The sequence below is a fragment of the Polistes fuscatus genome, unplaced genomic scaffold (genome assembly GCF_010416935.1).
Source record: "Polistes fuscatus isolate 324 unplaced genomic scaffold, CU_Pfus_HIC Scaffold4, whole genome shotgun sequence".
Classification (NCBI taxonomy): Eukaryota; Metazoa; Arthropoda; class Insecta; order Hymenoptera; family Vespidae; genus Polistes; species Polistes fuscatus.
Window position 1 is genome coordinate 6,959,338 of NW_025113118.1, and position 22,048 is coordinate 6,981,385.

The 22,048-nt window shown below is 26.8% G+C and overlaps 7 protein-coding genes across 11 annotated transcripts; 4 read left to right on the top strand and 3 right to left on the bottom strand.

Moving 5' to 3' along the window:
* The first annotated feature begins 177 nt into the window (after positions 1-177).
* On the top strand, positions 178-3,026 carry LOC122520952 (tubulin gamma-1 chain). Of its 2 annotated transcripts, none has more exons than XM_043641284.1 (9): positions 178-332; positions 603-805; positions 896-1,042; positions 1,116-1,252; positions 1,362-1,556; positions 1,664-1,799; positions 1,920-2,051; positions 2,207-2,389; positions 2,519-3,026. In XM_043641284.1, the coding sequence occupies exons 1-9, from the start codon at positions 284-286 to the stop codon at positions 2,717-2,719; spliced, it is 1,383 nt and encodes a 460-aa protein (XP_043497219.1). In that variant the 5' UTR covers positions 178-283; the 3' UTR covers positions 2,720-3,026. The 2 variants fall into 2 exon arrangements, with proteins under 2 accessions (XP_043497219.1, XP_043497218.1); XM_043641283.1 differs by having other exon boundaries at positions 1,664-1,775.
* A 2,376-nt stretch (positions 3,027-5,402) lies between these two features.
* On the bottom strand, positions 5,403-8,394 carry LOC122520953. 2 transcript variants are annotated; one of them, XM_043641286.1, is made up of 8 exons: positions 8,042-8,394; positions 7,723-7,932; positions 6,634-7,368; positions 6,325-6,558; positions 6,122-6,188; positions 5,886-6,047; positions 5,702-5,789; positions 5,403-5,609 (listed from the first exon to the last, which is right to left on the bottom strand). In XM_043641286.1, the coding sequence occupies exons 2-8, from the start codon at positions 7,817-7,819 to the stop codon at positions 5,517-5,519; spliced, it is 1,476 nt and encodes a 491-aa protein (XP_043497221.1). In that variant the 5' UTR covers positions 7,820-7,932; positions 8,042-8,394; the 3' UTR covers positions 5,403-5,516. The 2 variants fall into 2 exon arrangements, with proteins under 2 accessions (XP_043497221.1, XP_043497220.1); XM_043641285.1 differs by having other exon boundaries at positions 5,702-5,807.
* A 498-nt stretch (positions 8,395-8,892) lies between these two features.
* Positions 8,893-10,088, bottom strand: LOC122520785 (dnaJ homolog subfamily C member 17). The gene has a single exon (XM_043641045.1). It carries the CDS (start codon positions 9,905-9,907, stop codon positions 9,035-9,037), a length of 873 nt encoding a protein of 290 aa, XP_043496980.1. The 5' UTR covers positions 9,908-10,088; the 3' UTR covers positions 8,893-9,034.
* Positions 10,089-10,298: 210 nt separating this feature from the next.
* LOC122520784 (asparagine--tRNA ligase, cytoplasmic) lies at positions 10,299-13,348 on the top strand. 2 transcript variants are annotated; one of them, XM_043641042.1, is made up of 10 exons: positions 10,299-10,428; positions 10,580-10,661; positions 10,913-11,323; positions 11,390-11,547; positions 11,657-11,800; positions 11,868-12,016; positions 12,099-12,227; positions 12,311-12,560; positions 12,638-12,901; positions 12,979-13,348. In XM_043641042.1, the coding sequence occupies exons 2-10, from the start codon at positions 10,610-10,612 to the stop codon at positions 13,108-13,110; spliced, it is 1,689 nt and encodes a 562-aa protein (XP_043496977.1). In that variant the 5' UTR covers positions 10,299-10,428; positions 10,580-10,609; the 3' UTR covers positions 13,111-13,348. The 2 variants fall into 2 exon arrangements, with proteins under 2 accessions (XP_043496977.1, XP_043496978.1); XM_043641043.1 differs by having other exon boundaries at positions 10,314-10,388.
* A 506-nt stretch (positions 13,349-13,854) lies between these two features.
* LOC122520786 (vacuolar fusion protein CCZ1 homolog) lies at positions 13,855-16,546 on the top strand. Its single transcript, XM_043641046.1, has 10 exons — positions 13,855-14,261; positions 14,397-14,491; positions 14,587-14,680; positions 14,755-14,970; positions 15,054-15,229; positions 15,310-15,453; positions 15,517-15,662; positions 15,785-16,049; positions 16,130-16,257; positions 16,398-16,546. Exons 1-10 carry the CDS (start codon positions 14,187-14,189, stop codon positions 16,448-16,450), a joined length of 1,392 nt encoding a protein of 463 aa, XP_043496981.1. The 5' UTR covers positions 13,855-14,186; the 3' UTR covers positions 16,451-16,546.
* Positions 16,547-16,776: 230 nt separating this feature from the next.
* Positions 16,777-20,038, bottom strand: LOC122520787 (25S rRNA (cytosine-C(5))-methyltransferase nop2-like). Its single transcript, XM_043641047.1, has 6 exons — positions 19,842-20,038; positions 18,474-19,746; positions 18,216-18,383; positions 17,936-18,131; positions 17,472-17,840; positions 16,777-17,385 (listed from the first exon to the last, which is right to left on the bottom strand). Exons 1-6 carry the CDS (start codon positions 19,948-19,950, stop codon positions 16,921-16,923), a joined length of 2,580 nt encoding a protein of 859 aa, XP_043496982.1. The 5' UTR covers positions 19,951-20,038; the 3' UTR covers positions 16,777-16,920.
* Positions 20,039-20,519: 481 nt separating this feature from the next.
* LOC122520672 (39S ribosomal protein L39, mitochondrial) lies at positions 20,520-22,029 on the top strand. 2 transcript variants are annotated; one of them, XM_043640870.1, is made up of 3 exons: positions 20,520-20,589; positions 20,696-20,806; positions 20,981-22,029. In XM_043640870.1, exons 2-3 carry the CDS (start codon positions 20,796-20,798, stop codon positions 21,981-21,983), a joined length of 1,014 nt encoding a protein of 337 aa, XP_043496805.1. In that variant the 5' UTR covers positions 20,520-20,589; positions 20,696-20,795; the 3' UTR covers positions 21,984-22,029. The 2 variants fall into 2 exon arrangements, with proteins under 2 accessions (XP_043496805.1, XP_043496804.1); XM_043640869.1 differs by having other exon boundaries at positions 20,526-20,806.
* Positions 22,030-22,048: the final 19 nt, after the last annotated feature.

The window sequence follows — 22,048 nt, forward strand, 5'->3', positions numbered from 1 at the left end:
TAGCAGTTCGTAAACTAACTAAGTTTTTTGCATTTACCGTGTATCGGTAACAATTAAAAATTTTCAACTGATTTAAACAAATTATCGCTGTTAATAATGTAGATTCCTGTATATGCAATCCTGTTACATTTTAAATCCATATTTATCCGTTGATAATATATTTAATCTATATACTTTCTTGTCTATATCCAATGTGTGTTCTGTTTATTTTTTGATCAGTATTATAAGATTCAAATATCTTTTTTGACGTTTCAGATTGAAAGCTAATTTTTCTACAATTAAAATGCCATGTGAAATGATAACACTTCAACTTGGCCAATGTGGCAATCAAAGTAAGGAATATATCATTTCACATAATAAAACATATATTAATATACTATTATAATGATATTATGTGTAACATAATCTACAATATATCACACTAAAGAGTTTTGGAGATTAAACAATGATTGTATTTTAATATTATGTAAACTTTAAAACGAAAATTATATCAGTTTCCTGCATTACTTAAAATACTTAACTATGTTTGTTGTATGCTGTTAATATCTCGTATTATATTTTTGATAAATTTAATATTATTTCATGTTTATATTTGATTTCAGTTGGATTTGAATTTTGGAAAAGATTATGTGCAGAGCATGGCATCAGCCCAGAAGGAATTTTAGAAGATTATGCTATAGATGGAACCGACAGAAAAGATGTATTTTTTTATCAATCAGATGATGAACATTATATACCAAGAGCTGTATTATTAGATTTAGAACCTAGAGTAATTCATACTATTATGAATTCTCCATATTCAAAAGTAAATTTATAATAATATAACTAGTTCATACAAATAATTCGTACATTTCTATATTTCAAATAATATTTTACTAATCTTCTAACTATTCAGCTCTATAATCCAGAAAATATATATTTATCGAAACATGGTGGAGGAGCTGGTAACAATTGGGCTTCTGGCTATCATCAAGGAGAAAAATTACAAGAAGAAATTTTTGATATTTTAGATAGAGAAGCAGATGGAAGTGATAGTTTAGAGGTATGCAATTTAATAATTAATTTATAAATATGTTTAAAAGATATATATATAAATATACGTATGTTTATTTCAGGGTTTTGTCTTTTGTCATTCTATAGCAGGCGGTACTGGCTCTGGTATGGGATCTTTTATGTTGGAATCTCTTGCTGACAGATTTCCAAAAAAATTGATCGAAACATATAGCGTTTTTCCAAATCAGGATGAAATAAGGTTACTAGGATGTATATATATATATATATATATACAGTTACAATATCTTTAAATAATATACTTAGTATGATTATGTTAGTTTTATATTATTATCGTGTCTCTTTTTTAGTGATGTTGTGGTACAGCCATACAATTCTTTACTAACGCTAAAAAGATTAACTCATTGTGCGGATTGTGTTGTCGTCTTGGACAATACAGCTTTGAATAGAATTGCATCAGACAGATTGCATATACAGAATCCTACTTTCACACAAATTAACAAACTTGTATCTACAATAATGTCTGTTAGCACCACAACGCTTAGGTATCTTTTTGCTCATTTATTTATTCACATATATTCTGTATGTTGAGCTGTATTTTGATTTATGCTCACATTGGATATATTTAATTTGATTATACAATGTTTTATAGGTACCCTTCGTATATGAATAATGATTTAGTTAGCTTAATTGCTCCATTGATACCAACACCACGTCTACACTTTTTAATGACAGGATATACACCTATTACTACAGACCAGGAGGTACATGTAAATATTATATTAAGTGTATACTTAAATTTGATTTTTTATCACATTAATTAGTAACTTATACAAAATAAATCAAAAATATACGAATATATTTTGAAGTTATTTATAGCTTTTATATATATATGTATATGATGACAGGGTGCATCTGTAAGGAAAACATCTGTTTTGGATGTGATGCGACGTTTACTGCAACCAAAGAACATGATGGTTTCTGCTGCATTAGATAGAAATGCTGCTCACTGTTACATATCTATTTTAAATATTATACAGGTAAATTTATATCGATATATGTATTATCCTTCAATAATAGAGAACGATTATTTATTAAAAATATCAGCAGTTCAATCATGCTCTTGTATTTTTATTATAAAAATACAAGATTAGAATTATACATAAACAAAATTAATAGTGATCTGTTTAAATAGGGTGAAGTCGATCCCACACAAGTGCATAAATCTTTGCAAAGAATAAGAGAACGAAAGTTAGCACAATTTATACCATGGGGACCTGCTAGTATACAAGTTGCTCTTTCTAGAAAATCACCATATATACAAAGTACACATCGTGTATCAGGTTTGATGCTAGCCAATCATACTAACATATCATCGGTAAGTATACTTGAATAATACTCTTAATCAAAGGATAGAAAATCAAATGGATATGAATATACTGAGAATTATATAAATTATTAAAATCTGTAGACTGATAGCATTCATTATTTATGTATACTATTTCAGCTTTTTGATCGAGCATTACAACAGTATGACAAATTACGTAAACGAGAAGCGTTCTTAGAACAGTTTAGAAAAGAAAAAATGTTTGAAGAAAATCTTGACGAACTGGATAGTTCAAGAGCTGTTGTTGAAAATTTAGTAAAAGAATATCAAGCAGCAACTAAACTCGATTACTTAACGTGGAGTCCAACTAAAGAACAATAAAAATGCATAAGCTATTTAATGCGTAGCATATTTCACACAATCACCTTTTCTTTTTTGATAATTTTATATTAATACAATGTTCTGCGTGTATTTTTGTGCCATACACTATTCCATTGCAAACTTTAATACAGTTGTTCTGAGATCATTAATTATCTAATGAAGTATTAACATAGTTTTATATTATATATATTATATATGAACCAGTTAGTTTAAGTTCGCTATATTTTCTATGCGAGTTGTTATAATAATAAAAAATGTCTCATTTTAATAAATAAAATTGTATGCGATGCATACAAAGTACAAAACACAAAATATTCGATTTAATATTATAATATGTTATTTAAATTCCGTTTTATGAAATGTGAAACAATTTATTTACTAAAATAAAAACATGTTACATATGTTTTGTAATTAACATTACATAGTGGAAGAGCAAATAATATTAAGTATGATATAATTTATTTATAAACTTGTCGAACAATATCTTTATATTTTATATATACTTTGCAACATAAAATATTGTAATGAGAATATTTAAATTTATATTTGCAAATCTAACTTTAATGTCATATTCCATTGAACAATATTAACACACCATATATATGTATGTATGTATATATATATATATGAAGAAAAATGAGATCGTAGTTTAATGAAATAATAATAAAACTGAAAAAATTCTCATTTGTATATAGATTGACCACGTATAGTATCTTTGTATGTATATATATAGTATTACATTTATTAATACATAGTAAAAGATTCTAAAGAGATTAGAGGAGTACAAATTTAGACCCATGCTGCAACACATAATGTTTACATATTAAATACAATGATAGATATTTTATTAAATAAATCATTTGTTCTTGTATGTGATGTATTATTTTTTAAGAAGTTTAACTTCAGTAGTGTTCTAGAATTAGTGCCCACCATGGTTGAGTTTACAATTTTAACATTATAATTTATTCAAATGCAAATAATCTAATATGGTAAAATATATGTGTATATATATATATAATAATGACAATTCTTGTTCATGCTATAAAATTAATAAGAATAGCAATATAGTATTTATCTTATAAACTCTCTATACAGCTAACAATCCGTTTATATAAAAATAAAATATTTTTGTTTTTTTAGCAACAAGTGCTATATTATATATATTAAATAATAATAAATTATTCATATATATCATTTCAGATGTAAACCAAAGTTCCATTATCAAATTAGTATTATAATTTTAAATAATTTATATGAACTAACGATAAATAAAAATAGTCAATTATTATATTAACTTTATAATAAATTAAGATCCATTTGTTAACTTTTAAGCTTTGATTTTAATATATTCAATAATTTAAACAATAGACATTACAATCTTTGAAAATTGTTTAAATAATTGTAAGTATAAAATAAATGTACGAAGTAAATATTATACTAAACTTTGACTAGTTATTTTTCTCTTTTTGGTAATATAGTAACTTAAAAAATAAGTTTCAAAAATATTCTTTTCTATTTCATGGCATTAGCCATTAGGTTCAGGAATATAGGAAATATTTGTGAAAAATAGAGCTCTGCAAAATTACAAGCTTGTTAAAAAAATATTTGCATTTACTAACACATTGCACGATTTATGCATAGATAATATAAATGCAAAAATTATAAATTTAATTTCTCCATGGACTCCATTGTACTCCTAACTTTAATATTTTGATAAATACTTTCAAAAAGTACTTCTTTTTTTTATACGTGTATTATACGATTACTATTACTTTCGGCAATATTGTATTTGCAGTATCAAAAATAAAAAATAAATAAACTTACAAAAGAAAGAAACAATCATTTATGGAACATACATCATACATCGCACTATAATAAAAAAGCTAACTAAAAAATTTGTATGATTCCAGTTATGTTTAAAATCTTTGATTATAAATTAATGTATGACTTAGGAATTACCCTGCACGTTGTTGTTATAATTTATATCGCAAATACCTTCTTTCATTTTATAATTTGCACATATTAGATTTCCATCTCCATTATAACAATCATAAGAAATACATGCAAATAGCATTTAATTATTTCATTTGTATAGGTGCTTATTGATCATAGAAAATTAAAAAGAATTAAAAATAGTAAATTTTATAAATTCAGTAATATAAATCAAGTACTTATTTCTATTCATAGTCGTAATTCTGTCTTATATTGGACTAATACTCTTGCAATTTGTTCGTTTTATATATTAATATATGAATGCGCATAGTTTTCAAAAAATTTCCATACAGAATTAAATTATAAAATATTATAATATATGAATAAAATAATTTACAAATAATCACAATAATTCAATAAAAATAAATGCAATAAAGAATCTTATTTCTGTATGTAATATTTTGTAACATAAATGCAACATAATATGCAACATTCTGTGTAAAGCTTGCTGTATAGTCGTATTGAATCATCTCTCGTTATGAAAATATATACTATTTATGTCATAGAGAAAAAGATATGTGTTAAATAAAAATAAATAAAAAATGATCATATATATATAAAAATCTTAAATATAATTAAAAATCTTTGTTTTAAAAACTGCAATCATACTTCGTACGTTTGTTTTCATTAAAATATTTTCTTATGGGTTTTCCCATATAATAATAAAATTAATAATAATATTAATAGTAATAATAATAAAATTTTTTACCTTTAATACAGATAGCTATTTTTGATATGGTACATTAACAAGGAGCTAAGCACCACAGAAGATTTTAGAAGTAAATTTGGCTGCAATTTACTGAAACTACATATGGTCCTCTTCTTTAGTAGTATGCGCTGGTGTAGCTGGAGTTGGCTCATCGTTAAATAAAGGATTTTTTACCTCCATTTCACTAGTCTTTAAGAAAAATGAAACGAAACCACTTTAATAATAATGATAATAATAATACTAATAATAACGATTGTAATCAAAGAATAATAATAACTTACCGCAGCTAAGCCAGGACATTCATAGACAGTGTAGTCCCCTTCTTCATTTTCTTCATCGCTTTCTGCTTCGGATACAGACCCTGGATCTCTAGTTGCAGAGGTACGACTATAAGCAGGTACAGTTTCAAATGCAGAGAAACTTAAGTTAAATAAAACTTCATGGAATTACAATATGAATACAAACTTTTCCATAGCGATAATCTGTTGTTTCTGATGTTGGAAATGATACATTTGCGCAGATTGAGCAAGTCTTTGGTCTTCGGAAGGTGATATGTCCTTATTTGGACCTGTTACGCCATAAGCTGGATATTCTATATCAGCAGCTGCTTTTACTCCACGTTGCAACCTGACATAAATATATATTAAAATACATTAATACTTTGACATTAATTTATCAAAAGATAAGTCTATAAATATTACCTGCACCACGTTAAACTAATTAATACACAAATGAACATTGCCGCTGCACTGCAACCAGCAATAACAGCTAAAAATAAATGTTGATGCTATATATAATAAGCGGATATAATTAGAATAAAAATTTCTTAGATATTGACACTGAAGAATGTTTTTTAAATTTAATCACAACTTCTAATTTGTTCAATTACTAATAGTAATCTTACCAATAAAATATATATCATTATTTAAATCTTGAGCAATTGTAACAACAAAAGGACGATTTTCTTCAGATTGTTCTGCTTTCATTAAAGTTTCTACACTAATATTTTTTATTTCATTATGTTTCTTGATATTTGAATCCGTTAATTGTTTTACAGTAGTTGGTTCGACTAATAAAGTTTCTGTACTAGTTATTGGATCAAACGTCATCTCTTGATATTCCTCATTACTTTTAATATCTGTGTAAAATAATAAGTATTACTCCTTGCATTCTAAAGTAAACGATATTTATCAAAATACATTTTATACCTTACCAAGATTAAAAATGGTATCTTTATAATACCTAGGATCATCAGGTTTAATAGCAAATGGATGTTTTTCTTTTATATTGGGATCATTAAGATAATATGTGAATTCAGGTAGTTGTTCAACTGGTTGTACCTGTTCAATTGGTTGTATTTGTTCAACTTGTCGTATAAAGCTTTTATTTTCTTCTATTGTTTGTCTATTTCTAGACATGAGATTATTTTTATTAAAATACTTTTTTACTATAACTTGTTTGTTAACATTGTCATCAATTTCTGGACTATACAGAGATTCTCTTGGAGACATTTTGTCTTGCACATATGCAATATCTATATCCCTGTATTTTGGATTTTCTTTTATAAATTTATTATGATAAGAAAGTTTAGGATTAAAGTAATATTTAACGTTCTTAAGCATCGGATTCGTATCATAATATAAGAAATTATAATCGTTTTTAGGCAATGTCTGTTTTAGATCCCTATGTTGAATCTGAGAAATGTAATTCCACGGTGTTAATCTTTCTTCTCTCAATCTATCATTGAAATGAAATTTTTCTTTGAATGACTTAAAAATTTCATGCTTTTCTTGATCGGTGAGATCCAAATGATGTTTCTTGTGAATCTGTGAGGTCAGAAGTGGTAGTAAATATGAATGATGCATGTGTTGTTTACGATTTTGATTTGTAATGTATTCAGCAAACTGTTTTAAAGCGGTAATATCTTGTGGCGCTTCGGGAACTGCATCTAAATACAAATATAATCAGTAAGAAATAAAACTATCTAACATTTCTAGATAACACACCACATAATGTTTAGATTTTACAAAGAACTACATCCTTCATGCAAATATGTAATCTAATTAAATCGCAAGGGCTCTTTAATTTAAACATTGTTAAAATATAATTATTTAACAAATTAAACAACTAAGAACAGTTGGAAGAATATACACTTTACATATATGTATATGTATACATATATACACATATATATATATTACATATGAATGCGAAATATAGGCAGTTAATTAAATTAGTTGCATACTAATAACCATATCACGTTATATGCGAAAAAAGAAATAAACCAATTATCAAAACTTACCCTGATAAAATTCAAATTCTCCGTAGGAGAATTTTGTTAGAGCACCAAAAATAATTAGCCATACACTAATGATCAAACTAACTGACATTTTGATCATCACAGCTCTAGGTGTTTTACCTACAGGTTTTTATCGTTGTATCTTTGTTCGCGGTTCCATATGCAAGCACGACATTTCATTGAAGGAAACAGAGCTTGCGCGGTCACGTTCACCTGCAATCAATAACCCCGCCAATGCCCTTTAAACGTCACAGTACATTGATAAACTAGGATACATGTATGCGAATCTAATCAGTCAATACAAAATTTGACGGTTACTTACATACGTATGGTCACGTGGTTAACCGAATAATAACCTTTAATTATTTACTACTAATTCTACTTTTTACATCGAATCATTTAATTACAATTTATTATCGATCGAATTATTATTCCGAAGATAATTTATTTCTCCTACACATGTATCACTCACTAATCGACTATACTAATCAACTAATCGAGAATACATCATTCAAAGATGTAACAAGTACTATGTCCAACATTCTCTTATTAAATATTTAGTTAAATAATATTTAAACATCGTACTTCATACGAAATCAGTTCGATATAACGATTTGTAGATTACATAAACCGCAATTTCATTCGTATGAGATTATGTACATAATCATCCCGGAAATACCGTTGTCTATCACACTCTACCAAAGATAACAAGTTTGTGATTTAACTATCTTAAAATTTCTATATTAAAAAAAATATATAATGCTTACTCATGAGTAATTTAATATGCGTAATATTATTTAATATGATTGCAATTTCTGATTCAATGTTCAAATGTATAAACTGATATACCTGTGTTAATTATTATAAAAAGTTTGAAATTGAGAGGAATTTTAAATTATTCATTGTATAAATAAATTTATTTGTTGTTTTTCGTAATATAATAAATCTAAGGAATATTTTTTTTTTTAATTAATTTAAAACTTTCAATTACACATTTACTCTCACGCGAATCATCTAATGTGATTCAATTATCATTAAATTAATATTTATTTTTCATTCCTTTTTAATAGTCTTATTCTTATAGACAAAGAAAAAAAATAAAACTAATTAGGATAGAATAAAATAAAAATGTTAGAGGTAAATTTTGTACATTAAATAAAAAGATCACAAGAAATTTATTATACTTTCCTAAATTATATACATATTTGTGTTACATTTAATTAAAATGTATTAATCTAAACTATTAAATGGAAAAGTAATAGAAGAAATCTTATATTTAAATTTTTACAGTTTAGAAAAATAAATATTTTATTCTTTATGTTTTCAACTTCCTTTTCTTTTCTTCAGCTTTCCTTAAATTATTTAAAACGAGAGCTTCATAAGTTTCAAAATCTTCATCTGACATTTTGTTTTCTACATTAGGTACATATTGAGGTTTATAAGTTTCTTTTGGAAAACTTGATGATTTTTTTTTTAACCATAGTCCTTCAAGTATTAGCGGATTATTTGCAAAACCAAATTCTATTTGTACTGCACTTTGAGCAGATTTCTTATTTTTATATTCAACCATGGCTCTACCCTTTCTCGTTGAAAAAACAAGCGCAACAATATCACCATGCTTATATAGAATACGATACAAAGAATCGTAGTCATATCCTCCATTGTTTACATCATTACTAGCTGCTTTCCATTTAATTTTAATTCTGTAATTTGAACTTGTGTCTGTCTGTTCTTGCGATAAACGATTTTGTTTTTCTATTTCTTCTCTCATACGGGTTATTTCTTCCTCTAATAGTTTTGAACCTTCTCTTTGTAATCTATCTACTACAGCTTGCAATTCTTCTTCTTCGGTTAGTGGACTTTTTTTATTCAATGCATTTCTATACGCTTCCTCTCTAGCTTCCAAATCTTCTTTAAACTTTTGTCGCTTAGCACTAAGTTCTTTGGTACGAAGTTTAGATTGTTCTCTAGCGATAAGGCATTTTTCATAAGCAGCTCGTGCAGATAAATCTGTTAATATTTCTAATGCTTTAGAAATTTCAAGAAACAGTTCTGTGGCACGAGGATTATCAGGATGTTTATCCGGATGGCATAATAAAGCTTTTTTACGATAAGCTTTCTTAACCTCCTCTACTGTAGCTGTTGGAGGGCAATTTAATATATTTAATGATTTCTCGTAAACCTCCATATTGTTATTTATGTATTATAAATATGTTATTTATGTATTATAAATATGTTATTTATGTATTATAAATATGTTATTTATGTATTATAACTCAACAAACTATGTTGTAATGTTGTATGTAATAGTTTCAATCACATATACAACAAAAATATGCTTCTAGGGAGAAAGAAATGCACCACGAGAATTTCTGGTGAGACTGCACTTTACTATACCTTCTACTTGCTTTCTCTTCCACTATTTTTACTCTACTATTCCATAACTGTTATTGGACAATGCGTTATTGGACAAAAGTATCATAAGTGAACATGAAAAGAGCCATATGAAATCGAAAGGCTGTTGACCAATAAACTGCAAAGATTACGGCGACTTTTAATAAAAAGAAAAAAAAAGGAAGATTGACTTGGCAAGTGAATACTGCGCATGCTGTGATTAATAGTAGGAAATATATGTAAAGGATTCTTCCAAGGAATTAAAGGATCAGAAGATATATTAATTTCATTCGAACAGTATAAACGAAACTAAAAGTATTAGTTTTTTAAATATTTAATTTACAATATTATATGTTTCATTCTTAAAACAGGAGATTAACTTTTAAATATATTTGATTTGATCTTGATTATACGTACTCTTATGCATCTTAAATTAAAATAAAATTATAATAAATTATTTTTTAAGTTTTTTTGCAGAGAATTAGAGGACAATTATATGTTCACCATGCCCGATAAAACATTGCCGAAATTATCCAACTTAACTTTAGGTATGTATTTATAAGGTTATAACATAAGGTACAAATGACTATAGTATGATTAGTGATATGATGCAATTTTTTTGCACATTTACAGATTGTATTTAAAAAATATTGTAAAACATTACAAATTGCTGTTAGATATATATTAAAAGATATAACTATTTCTATTGCAATAATCTTTTAATAAAGATATTTTAAATTATAAATTATTTAATGAAAATTTGTATACTTGTATATAATGTCTCTTGCATTCTTTTTAGGAGAAATTTATACATCTGAAAAAACCGGTAACGACGAAACTGGAGATGGTACTGAACAAAATCCTTTCAAGACAATTCTACAAGCAATGAGACATGCTGGGAAAGAGCCTTTCCCATTGATTTACCAAGATTCACGAGATAGTGAAAGGAGATACGAACCGGCTAGTAAATCTCAATTAAAAAAAGTTCAAAAAATTTGGACGAGGGAGCAATATAAGAACGAGGATAAGCAAGCAAAACTACAAGAAGATGAAGAAAAAAGATTAAAAAATTTACAGGAAGCTAAAGAAATTGTCATCGAAGAAGATAAAAGTCTTCCAGAGGCAACGAGGATTAAAATAAATGAAGCTTTCAGTTTTAGAGACAAAAGAATTAAAATATTTGGATGGGTGCATAGATTGAGGCGACAAGGTATGCAAAATTATATTATTTATTTAATTAAATTTTATTTTCACTAATCAAATTGTTCATTCAAAGGTAAAGCCCTTATGTTCATTACGCTGAGAGATGGAACAGGTTTCCTACAATGCGTATTAAATGACAAACTATGTCAAACTTATGATGCTTTGACACTTTCTACTGAAGCATCAGTAGAACTATTTGGAACTTTAAAATGTGTGCCTGAAGGAAAAAGTGTATGATTTTTATTTCTACTATTATCCTCGTAATTGATATTAAGCATAAATTTATTAAATAATATTGTTCATAATTAAAAATGTAAATCTTAACATTCATAACTTATAGGCACCCGGTGGCCATGAATTGTGCGTTGATTATTGGAAATTGATCGGAGAAGCTCCACCTGGAGGTGCTGATTCCATTTTGAATGAAGAAGCTCTTCCTGATGTACAATTAGATAACAGACATATCATGATTCGTGGCGAAAATGTATGTAACAATGATAATTTTCTATTATATTATTAATTTTATATTAATATACTATTTTATTGTATAGACGGCACGTGTTCTGATGATGAGATCTGTATTAACTCAAGCATTTAGAGATCATTATAAAACAAGAGGCTATTATGAAGTAACACCTCCTACATTGGTACAAACTCAAGTAGAAGGTGGTTCAACTTTATTTAAATTAGACTACTTTGGGTAAATCAATATAACAAATATAAAAAAAATTCATAAATAATTTGCGTGTAGAAAATAAATCTAAGTAAATATATTTTTTCAGAGAAGAAGCATATTTGACTCAAAGTTCTCAGCTTTATCTTGAAACATGTATTCCAGCAATGGGAGACGTTTACTGTATTGCTCAATCATACAGAGCGGAACAGTCAAAGACAAGAAGACATCTTGCTGAGTAAGAATAATAATTTTTATATTTGTTATATTAATGTATATTATTTTATAAATAATATTTGAATGAATGCTTCAAACTTGTAGGTATACTCATGTCGAAGCAGAATGTCCTTTTATAACATTTGATGACTTACTTGATCGATTAGAAGATTTGATATGCGATGTAGTGGAACGCGTATTACAATCTCCCCTTGGTCATTTAGTGAAAGAATTAAATCCAGAATTTAAAATACCCAAAAAACCATTCAAGCGAATGAACTATAGCGATGCTATTGAATTTTTGAAAGCTAACGGTATTACGAAAGAAGATGGAACTTTCTATGAATTTGGAGAGGTATAACAAATCTTATTGTTTTGATAATTTAATTAGTGACATGATGATTGTAATGTTTTAAATGATACCCCTTTCAGGATATCCCAGAAATGCCAGAAAGAAAAATGACGGATATGATTAACGAGCCTATTATGCTTTGCCGCTTTCCTGCAGAAATTAAGTCATTCTATATGCAGCGTTGTCCTGAAGACAAGCGACTTACAGAGTCTGTAGATGTTCTTTTACCTAATGTAGGTGAAATAGTAGGCGGTTCAATGCGTATTTGGGACTATCAGGAATTACTAGAAGGCTATTCTCGGGCAAACATAGATCCTACACCATACTATTGGTATACGGACCAGGTAAATAATCAAATAAAATAATAATGTAGTCACTTTACTTATAACTATTCATACTTAAAACTTGTTACTGTTTGTAGAGAAAATATGGTTCCTGTCCACATGGAGGATATGGGTTGGGCTTGGAACGGTTTCTTTGTTGGCTACTAAATAGGTATCATATTCGGGAAGTGTGTTTATACCCACGCTTCCTGGAACGTTGTCGTCCTTAAGCTTTATACCTTCTAAAATTGCTTATGCGAAACTGAATATAATTTACATAGTTCCAAACCAAACGAATTACTTATGATAAACTTAATTTTCACAATTATGTAATATAGGTAATAAATTTATTTATTCTCTAGAAGAGAATGACACAACAGGTGCATCATTTTTATTATTATGAAATATATATAAACAAAAATTATAATATATGAATGTAATTGGTGAATATAATGTATCAGCAAGTTATATGCTTTTTCATATTTTTATATAAACGCATCCACATAACCTCATTAAATATTGAAACAAATTTTTTATGATTCATATCTAATCTTTATTATTTTTTTAATTTTGATATCTAATCAATATTAACTATTATCAATATTTTATTATAAACTAGTATAGAGACAAAAATAAATATCTCAATAAAAATGCGAATAAACAGTAATTTACACATGTAACGTCATAACATTCTTCTAGTGTCACCGCGCGTGGCAAGTAGCAGACTGAAGTAGTTGCTAAAACAGCGCCCTCTGCTCCTTCGTGATAGGCGGTCTCTTTCTGGGGGAGACTACATAGTTCGAATTTCGATATATGAAAGAGTAAAAATTAAAACGAGAAAATCCGAACGCGTAGCATAGATTTATAAAAAGCATATGTCACTAATTTAATTTACATGTACTATTTATTATTTACAAAAATTAAAATAAAAACACACACACATTAACGAAAAGTATATTCTCATGCTGTGATAATTTGAAAATTTTAATCAATCGATTTATCGATACAACTTTTCCTCTTTTCATCGATTTAAATAATTCGATTAAATCGTGGTTATATGTCGAAGTTCATTCAATTGAATAAGAATACTTACTAGAGAGAGAGACAGAGAGAGAGAGAGAGTGTGTTTACAACAACTGACACCTACTGATATCTAATTATTAATTTAGCAATGTTTACTTCAGCTATTGATTAAAATGTCTAATAAATAAGAGTCGTAATAAATAATCATAAAAGAGTTGTTTACATGTATTCTTCAGATTTTTCTCTCAATATACGTTATTGTAATTATTAAAAATTTATTGAAATGACATCAAAACCTGAAATTACTTTAGAACACTTTTATATTTTCAATGGCACATACGCAAAAAAAGAAGGCGAAGTAAGTATGCTAATATGATTAGGAATATTAAAAATATTTCATAATATCACATAAATAAATTATATAGATTTTAAATTCTTAATTTATATAAATATAACTTTTACAATTTTCATAAATATTTTCATATTTATATAGGAGGAGAAAAAAATACTTTATTATTACCCAGAAAAAGAATTAGACGTGCAAATAAAAAATATAGGTCTCAGCGAAGCAATTATTAAATTTACAGAGTACGTATAACGCATAAGACACATCATTATTTTGTCTCTATAATAAATTATTTAATTTATATTACTTTTATTTCTCATTTTACTTGATAAATTAGATCTTTTAATCCTGGCCAACCATGCGATTATTGTCATACACATAAAACTCGACAAATTTATTACCAACCGGAGCCAGATTTTTGGATGGTAATGGTAAGATATCATGAAATAACATTATAATTAATGATGTTGAATAAACAGTCTATATTTGATATTTTTATCGTCAGATTGTTGGTGTACCATATATTTGTAGAGAAAAGGATGGTAACAAATATATGGAATATCAAAATGATGAAATTTCAAGTAGTGTTTGTCAAGCTATATTAAAACAAACTTATATAATGTTCCGATTATTTATGGGCTCTTTTGAAACAATAATCAATGATCCTGACTGTGGCTCCATAACTTTATTAAAACATAAACTTGAACATTTCTTTTCAAGAGTAAGTAAAAATCCTGTCAATTAACGAGAAATGTTTATAATTTTGCATTATTACAATCAATTTATTCTACAAATTTGTTTCAGTACTTGCTATCGTTAAAATTAAATAACAGTGATATTTTGGATGTTTTTCAAGGTTTACAATTTTTACCTCTTGACAAGATCACATTTTTACAAGTACAATGCTTTATGAATCTTATAGAAGCAATGTTTTCTCAAGTTAAATATACAGCATTTCTTTACAATGATCAAGTTGTATGGTAAATGGTTTAAATACTTTAATGATATTATCTTACAAATAAAAATAATAAAAACCAGACGGTTTCTCGTATATATTTAGGAGTGGATTAGAACCAGAAGATATGCAAGTAGTATATAATTATTTAGTAAGTACATTATTACCAGCTCATCTAGAAAAAGAATTACATGGAGGATCAATGTCTCGAAATTCTCCATCACCGTTCACAAGTTCTCATTATGGAAAGTATGTATCAATCATTTATTTGATATATTACAAAATTGTTATTATCTGTATTTATATCAATAGGTTTATTATTGGACCTTCGAGTATTAATGAACCAAGTTTGGTAGGGAAATCTCCAACAGTTTTTATTAATTACTCAAGCAAACCTGTGTCTTTGTATTTAGTTGTCTATCGTGCATTGAGTGCTACAATATGTCTTTTTGTTGATAGTAAGTTTATCAAGAAATCAAATTCCTTATGTTAAAATATATATAAAAATAATTAAATATCATAATTATACACACAAAAATTTTAATAAACTACTGTCGATTATATGCTAACTTTGTTTTAGGTAAAACTAATTTATTAATAGACTTCTTTAAGAGTCTAGACAGTTTTCTTGGTCCACAATTAACTACATTAGTTAGTTGTGTTGCTGAACAATGTGCGAAGCATGTAATGGTGACACCGGAATCGTCTACAAAATATTTATATTTCAATAAACTTAATCTAGCCTACAAGAGTACAATACATTTAGATAATAGAAGGTGTTCTAATGTACTAACTACTCCTGAAGTGTTAAGGATCATTACTGATATATATAATGATACTAATGGGTAAGAATCTTATATCCTTATTAATTTTTTTAATTATAAATTGATATTATAAAACTATCATACATTTCTGTTTTACTTAGCTTAAAAGAAGCCGGCGAGATTATTATTAAAACTATAAGTGATTATTGGGTTATTGGAAAGTTATCGAATCTAAGAGAATTTTTTGTTGTTATACAACAAAAAAGTGCTAGCATTCTTGAGATCGATGGTATGTGTATCTATTTTGTAAAATGCGCATACAACTTCAATTTATTTTTTTTTTTTTCATACATCATTTTATATATTCCAAGAAAATAGTTATTTTTTTTTATATTTGACAAGTTGTTAATTTCTTGATATTTATTACAGATGAAGTAAAAAGACTTTGTGATAAACAATTAAAAAGTATATTTTTCCACTAAATTAAACTTCAGTGTTTACAAAAAATGGAGAAAATGTATATTTCAACGAATTATATTCATTTTTGTTTGTAGCTATTTTATAATCTGTTATAATAAACAAAGATGCTTTTAATTATATACATAAATAGTATATTTCGTTATTTTATAAAATAATCTTTTAATTGCAATTTTATGAACAAATTGTATAATTTATTTCTTCAGTGTTATATAAGATCTATGTAATATAATCTATTCATATATTTATATTTAAATGTTTTTATTTTCTTTCTTTTTTAAGGCACAACATAAAGATTATAAAATTATCTACATTTTGTAGTGTAAATTAATTTAAATTTATATCATTATGACATTTTTAATATCAATATTGAAAATTAAAAAATGAATTTTTAATGCCTTACATATGTATCTATTGTAGTAATTATGTAATAACGTTTTTCATTGGAAATAATGTTAAATTGTTTACCTAATTTTTATTCTAACGTTTCATCAGTTATTTGTTCTGGTTTCGGAATAATATTAGAGAACTTTTTAAGTTTTGCTACAAAAAATCCATCCATATTGTGAGCGTGTGGATAAAAACGTTTGGTCAATTTAAGAGAAGGATGAAATCTATGTTGTCTATAATTTATAAAACCATCAGCACCAAATTCTAGACCAGTGGGAACTAATTTGACATCGCGTTTTTTCAAAGCATAATCAATAATCCATTCATTTTCTTCCGGAAGAACTGAACATGTTGAATAAACTATAACACCACCCGACTCAGACCTAGCATTAACACAATCTATAGCTGCTAGTAATAAGTCCCTTTGTAAAGTACAACAACGTTGTACATCCACTTCATCTTTATTGGTTTTTACACTAGGATCCTTAGCAACAACACCAGTACCAGTGCAAGGAGCATCCAATAACACTCTATCAAATCCTTTCATAATCTAGAAATACATAATTTTATTAATTATATTCAGATAACATTATTTGATTATACGAAAATGATATGTTAATAATTAATTATACTTACAGAAGGTAATTTTCTTCCATCGTAATTGCAAATAATAGAATTGACAATTCCAAGCCGATGAAAATTACCAACAACAGCTTTTATCCTTTGTTGATTGACGTCGTTAGAAAATAGAACGCCTGTATTTTTCATGATTGCAGCAATATGAGAAGATTTTCCTCCTGGTGCTGCACACATATCTAGAATTCTTTCGTTTTCTTTAGGATCTAATGTCATAACAGGGAGAAAACTTGATGCGCCTTGAATAATATAATGTCCTGCTAGGTATTCTGGAGTTGCACCCATTGGTACTTGCGATGAAAATACTACTAATCCAACTTTTGTCCATTTTCCTAGAGGATCTAGATTAACACCTCTGTTGATCAACGCCTAAGAAAATAAATAAATTGTTATAAATAATAATAAAATAATCAAAATATAAATATAAAAATTATAAATATTTATATCAATTTTGATGAACCTACTTCTGCCAAATCACGACGTCGAGTTTTTAATGTGTTTGTACGAATAGTCATAGGCCTTTGTACTTCACTCGCTTCTAAGAATTCAAGTAACTCGTCTAATGGAAACATTTGTATTAATTTTTCCATAAGAAAATTATTATAGCTATAATATGTGCACAAATCATGTTGAAACAATTTTATATACTCTGAACGTGATCTAAAATGCAAACAGCACAGTAGTTATTTTTATTATAATAATTATAACACAAATGTGAAAAAAAAAACATATAAGAAAATATACCTATTTTCTTCTCGTAAATTTTTAAAATCTGATAATACCATCATAATATCTCGTATACGTTGTTGTATTTCTTTCAAATCTGTAATATCAGCAATTTCTTCTTCCGTGGGAAATGAAAAAACACTCTGTTGATTTGTCATTTCTTTCATTTCTGCTTCCGCAAGTTGTCTATTACATTCAAATATTTAATTATATGTTAACTATATAGAAATTACAATTTTATACAAATGAATCTGTTATAATAATTTTTTTACTTACTCTTCCATTTCTTTTTTCTTTTTTAACTTTTTATTTGCCTTTTCTATAGGCAATAAATCATCTTCTTCACCATCATCCATACTTCCAGTTTCTTCATCTTCCTCGCTAGATTCTATATCATCAGTTTCTTCTTCTGTATCATCATCCAACAATTTCTTTGCGTTCTTTAATTTCTTGCTTTGTATTGCTTTATTGTTATTCAATTTTTTCTTTTGGTCATTATTTTTTATATCGTCTTCATTTTCTTCGCTAGATTCTATATCATCAGTTTCTTCTTCTGTATCATCATCCAACAATTTTTTTGCGTTCTTTAATTTCTTGCTTTGTATTGCTTTATTGTTATTCAATTTTTTCTTTTGGTCATTATTTTTTATATCGTCTTCATTTTCTTCGCTAGATTCTATATCATCAGTTTCTTCTTCTGTATCATCATCCAACAATTTTTTTGCGTTCTTTAATTTCTTGCTTTGTATTGCTTTATTGTTATTCAATTTTTTCTTTTGGTCATTATTTTTTATATCGTCTTCATTTTCTTCGCTAGATTCCATATCATCAGTTTCTTCCTCTGTATCATTATTCAACAATTTCTTTGCATTTTTTAATTTCTTATTTTGTACTGTATTATTTATATTCAATTTTTTGTTTTGGCTATTATTTTTTACATTATTTTTTTTCTTGCCTGAATCTGTATGATCACTTTTTACTTTTTTAGTAAGAGCTAATGCCTTACCTTTAGTTCTCTTAATGTTTTTATTGGATGTAGTTAATGATTCACTTTTACTCTCAATTTCCATATCGCTACTTTCATTTAAACTAGAATTTGTATTATTACTTGTTGCTTTCGCAGTACTTTTTAATGATTTGTTTTTTATTTTCTTAGGTTTCTTATTTCCATTGCATTGTTTATCATCAGATACAATATGAGTTTCTGTACTATCATTTTTTAATTTGTCAGATTTTATATTTTTTTCTTTCACAGTTTTTGGTGAAAGTTCGATTTCTTGTTTTCTTTTTAGCTTGTTTTGTACTTTATTACTTTTATTTAACGTCACGTTTTCTTCATTATTTTTCACACCACTCTTTATACTCTCAGCGGTATCATTTTTTATTGAATAAACTTTATTTTTATTTATACCCTGTTTAATTTGCACACCATTCTCTGTGTTTTTGAGTTTCTGTATATTCTTTACATTTTCTTTTAATTTTTGTTTCTTCAATAATCTTTTCTTAGCTCTTTGTTTTTGACGATGACTCAATGCGCTTTCATTTTTTACTGTAACATATTACACATATAATAAATTTTTGTATTAATTATACAAATAAATTTTTTACTTAAATCAGTAACAATAATAAATTAATTGAACATACCTGCTAATTTAGTAAATACGGGATCTCCTTGCTTTTTTGCTTTTTTACCTTTACCTTTACCTTTGCTACTAGGTACATCTGTTTTATCGAATTTCGCCTTTCGCCCCATTTCATTAAAAACGATGAATTTTTAAACAATAAATACAATGAATTCAATTGTATTTTAAAAAATAATTTAACACACTAACTTGCTTTGATACAAATTTAAATTATATTTATATTTTAACAAAGCTTATATAAAAGATATGTATATTTTGTTATTCTTTTATATATTTGGCATTAAATTATCTCTTATTAAAGATTATTTATAGATAATCTAATTAATATCATAGAGTATTTACATAATTTATCAAAGCCGAACACGTGAATTGGACAAACATAACCTGTTACTTCTTACATGTGCACATAATAAGTATATTGACTCTTTTTTGAACTTTCGAGCTTGGAAAATTTGCCTACAATTTTAATTCCATGTTTTACGTCAGATGGTGCTGTGATATATCGAATTTTTTGTTTTATTTGAATTATGTAAAATTATTATCAAATCATACGTGTTTTTTATTAGTATCACCATTTATTTATTAAATATATATAATTGTAGTATAATATTCAATCACGCTCATATTAATATGCAGGTGTACTCGTAGCGCCACCTGACATTGCGGGTAAAGAATTAAAATGGTAGTCCGTGTTTAATATGGCAGAACTAACCTTCTTATAAATATGTACAGCAACAGCAAACAATATAGTAAGCAAACTGAATCAAATACAAAGAGGTTTATGCGAAAAGATCTATAAAAATAATTAGAATAATCGTAATTTATAATATTATTAATACTCTTCCCATGACACAGAAAATAAATGATTACATTTCGATGTAAGAAGAAATACATAAATTAAGACGAACTTGAATTCAAATGATAACATTAATTTAACCTTACAAAATTTTCAAAAATGTTTCAAAGGTTTGTATAAAATTTTAAATATACTATAGTAATGAAAGATTTTTATGTAAAAGAAAATTTTCTAATCTCCTCTTCTCTCATTAGATATTTTTAGTAATATAATTAATAATATATTTAAAAATTGTAAATTTATAAGTTTTATTATACTAATTTATAATTATGATTATTTTGTAGGTGTGGAAGTTTATGTTTAAATAATTTGAAGTTACAATCACATCTATCTTCAAAATATATGAGTACATTATCAAGAGCAGAGGCAAAGAAAAGAAGAAATGCTCTCTTCGAAGAAGAGAAAAAAATGCAGCGAAGTGCCATCGGTAGAATAGAAAAAATAGAAGTTAAATATAAATCACCTACAGAAGATGTTGTTTTAATTATGAATAAAGATATCTCCACTCCTCACGATTGTGCCAAACATATTTCTGAAGGTATTACTAATGTTTCTGCTTTGGCGTTAGTCGATGGAAATCCGTGGGATGTGCACAAGCCTTTGAAATCTGATTGCAACTTAGAACTTTTGAGCATGATGAATCCAAAAATAAGTGCAATTAACTATGCTTTTTGGCGAACTTGTTCTTTTATCTTGGGTGCTGTAGTTGATACTGCTTTTAAAGATGACATAACGGTTCACTTACACAGTTTTCCAGCACCCGTAATAAAATCTGGAAGTTTTGTATATAATGTATTTATCGATTTACCTGATTGGAAACCAACAGAGGCAGAATTAAGAGCGTTGTCTGCTTTATTTGTAAAATTTATAAATAACGAGATGCCTATAGAAAGACTTGAAACAACAGAATTTATCGCTAAAGAAATGTTTTCTAATAATCCTTTTAAATATAAACAAATACCTGATATTGCTGCTAATAGTGTTAATAATAAAGTTACGCTTTATAGAGTAGGAGATCACATAGACATTAGTAAAGGTCCAATGATAGGTAATACGAAGATGATTGGACGTTGCACTGTTTCTGCAGTTCATAAATTAACATCAGAGGACGATGAAGTACTTTATCGTTTTCAAGGAGTCGCTATTCCTAAAGGAATCCTCCTTAATCATTTTGCATATAGTATATTAGAAGATCGTGCTAGGAAATTAAATGATGTAATATGGCAGCCGCAAAAAGATTTAGAAGAAGATTTTGCAGAAAATATACAAGTAGGCGTTAAATATTAATAAGTTTGTAAGTATTGTATAAATATATGTAAACTTTATAAACTAATATTTTGTTAATTTGTTTT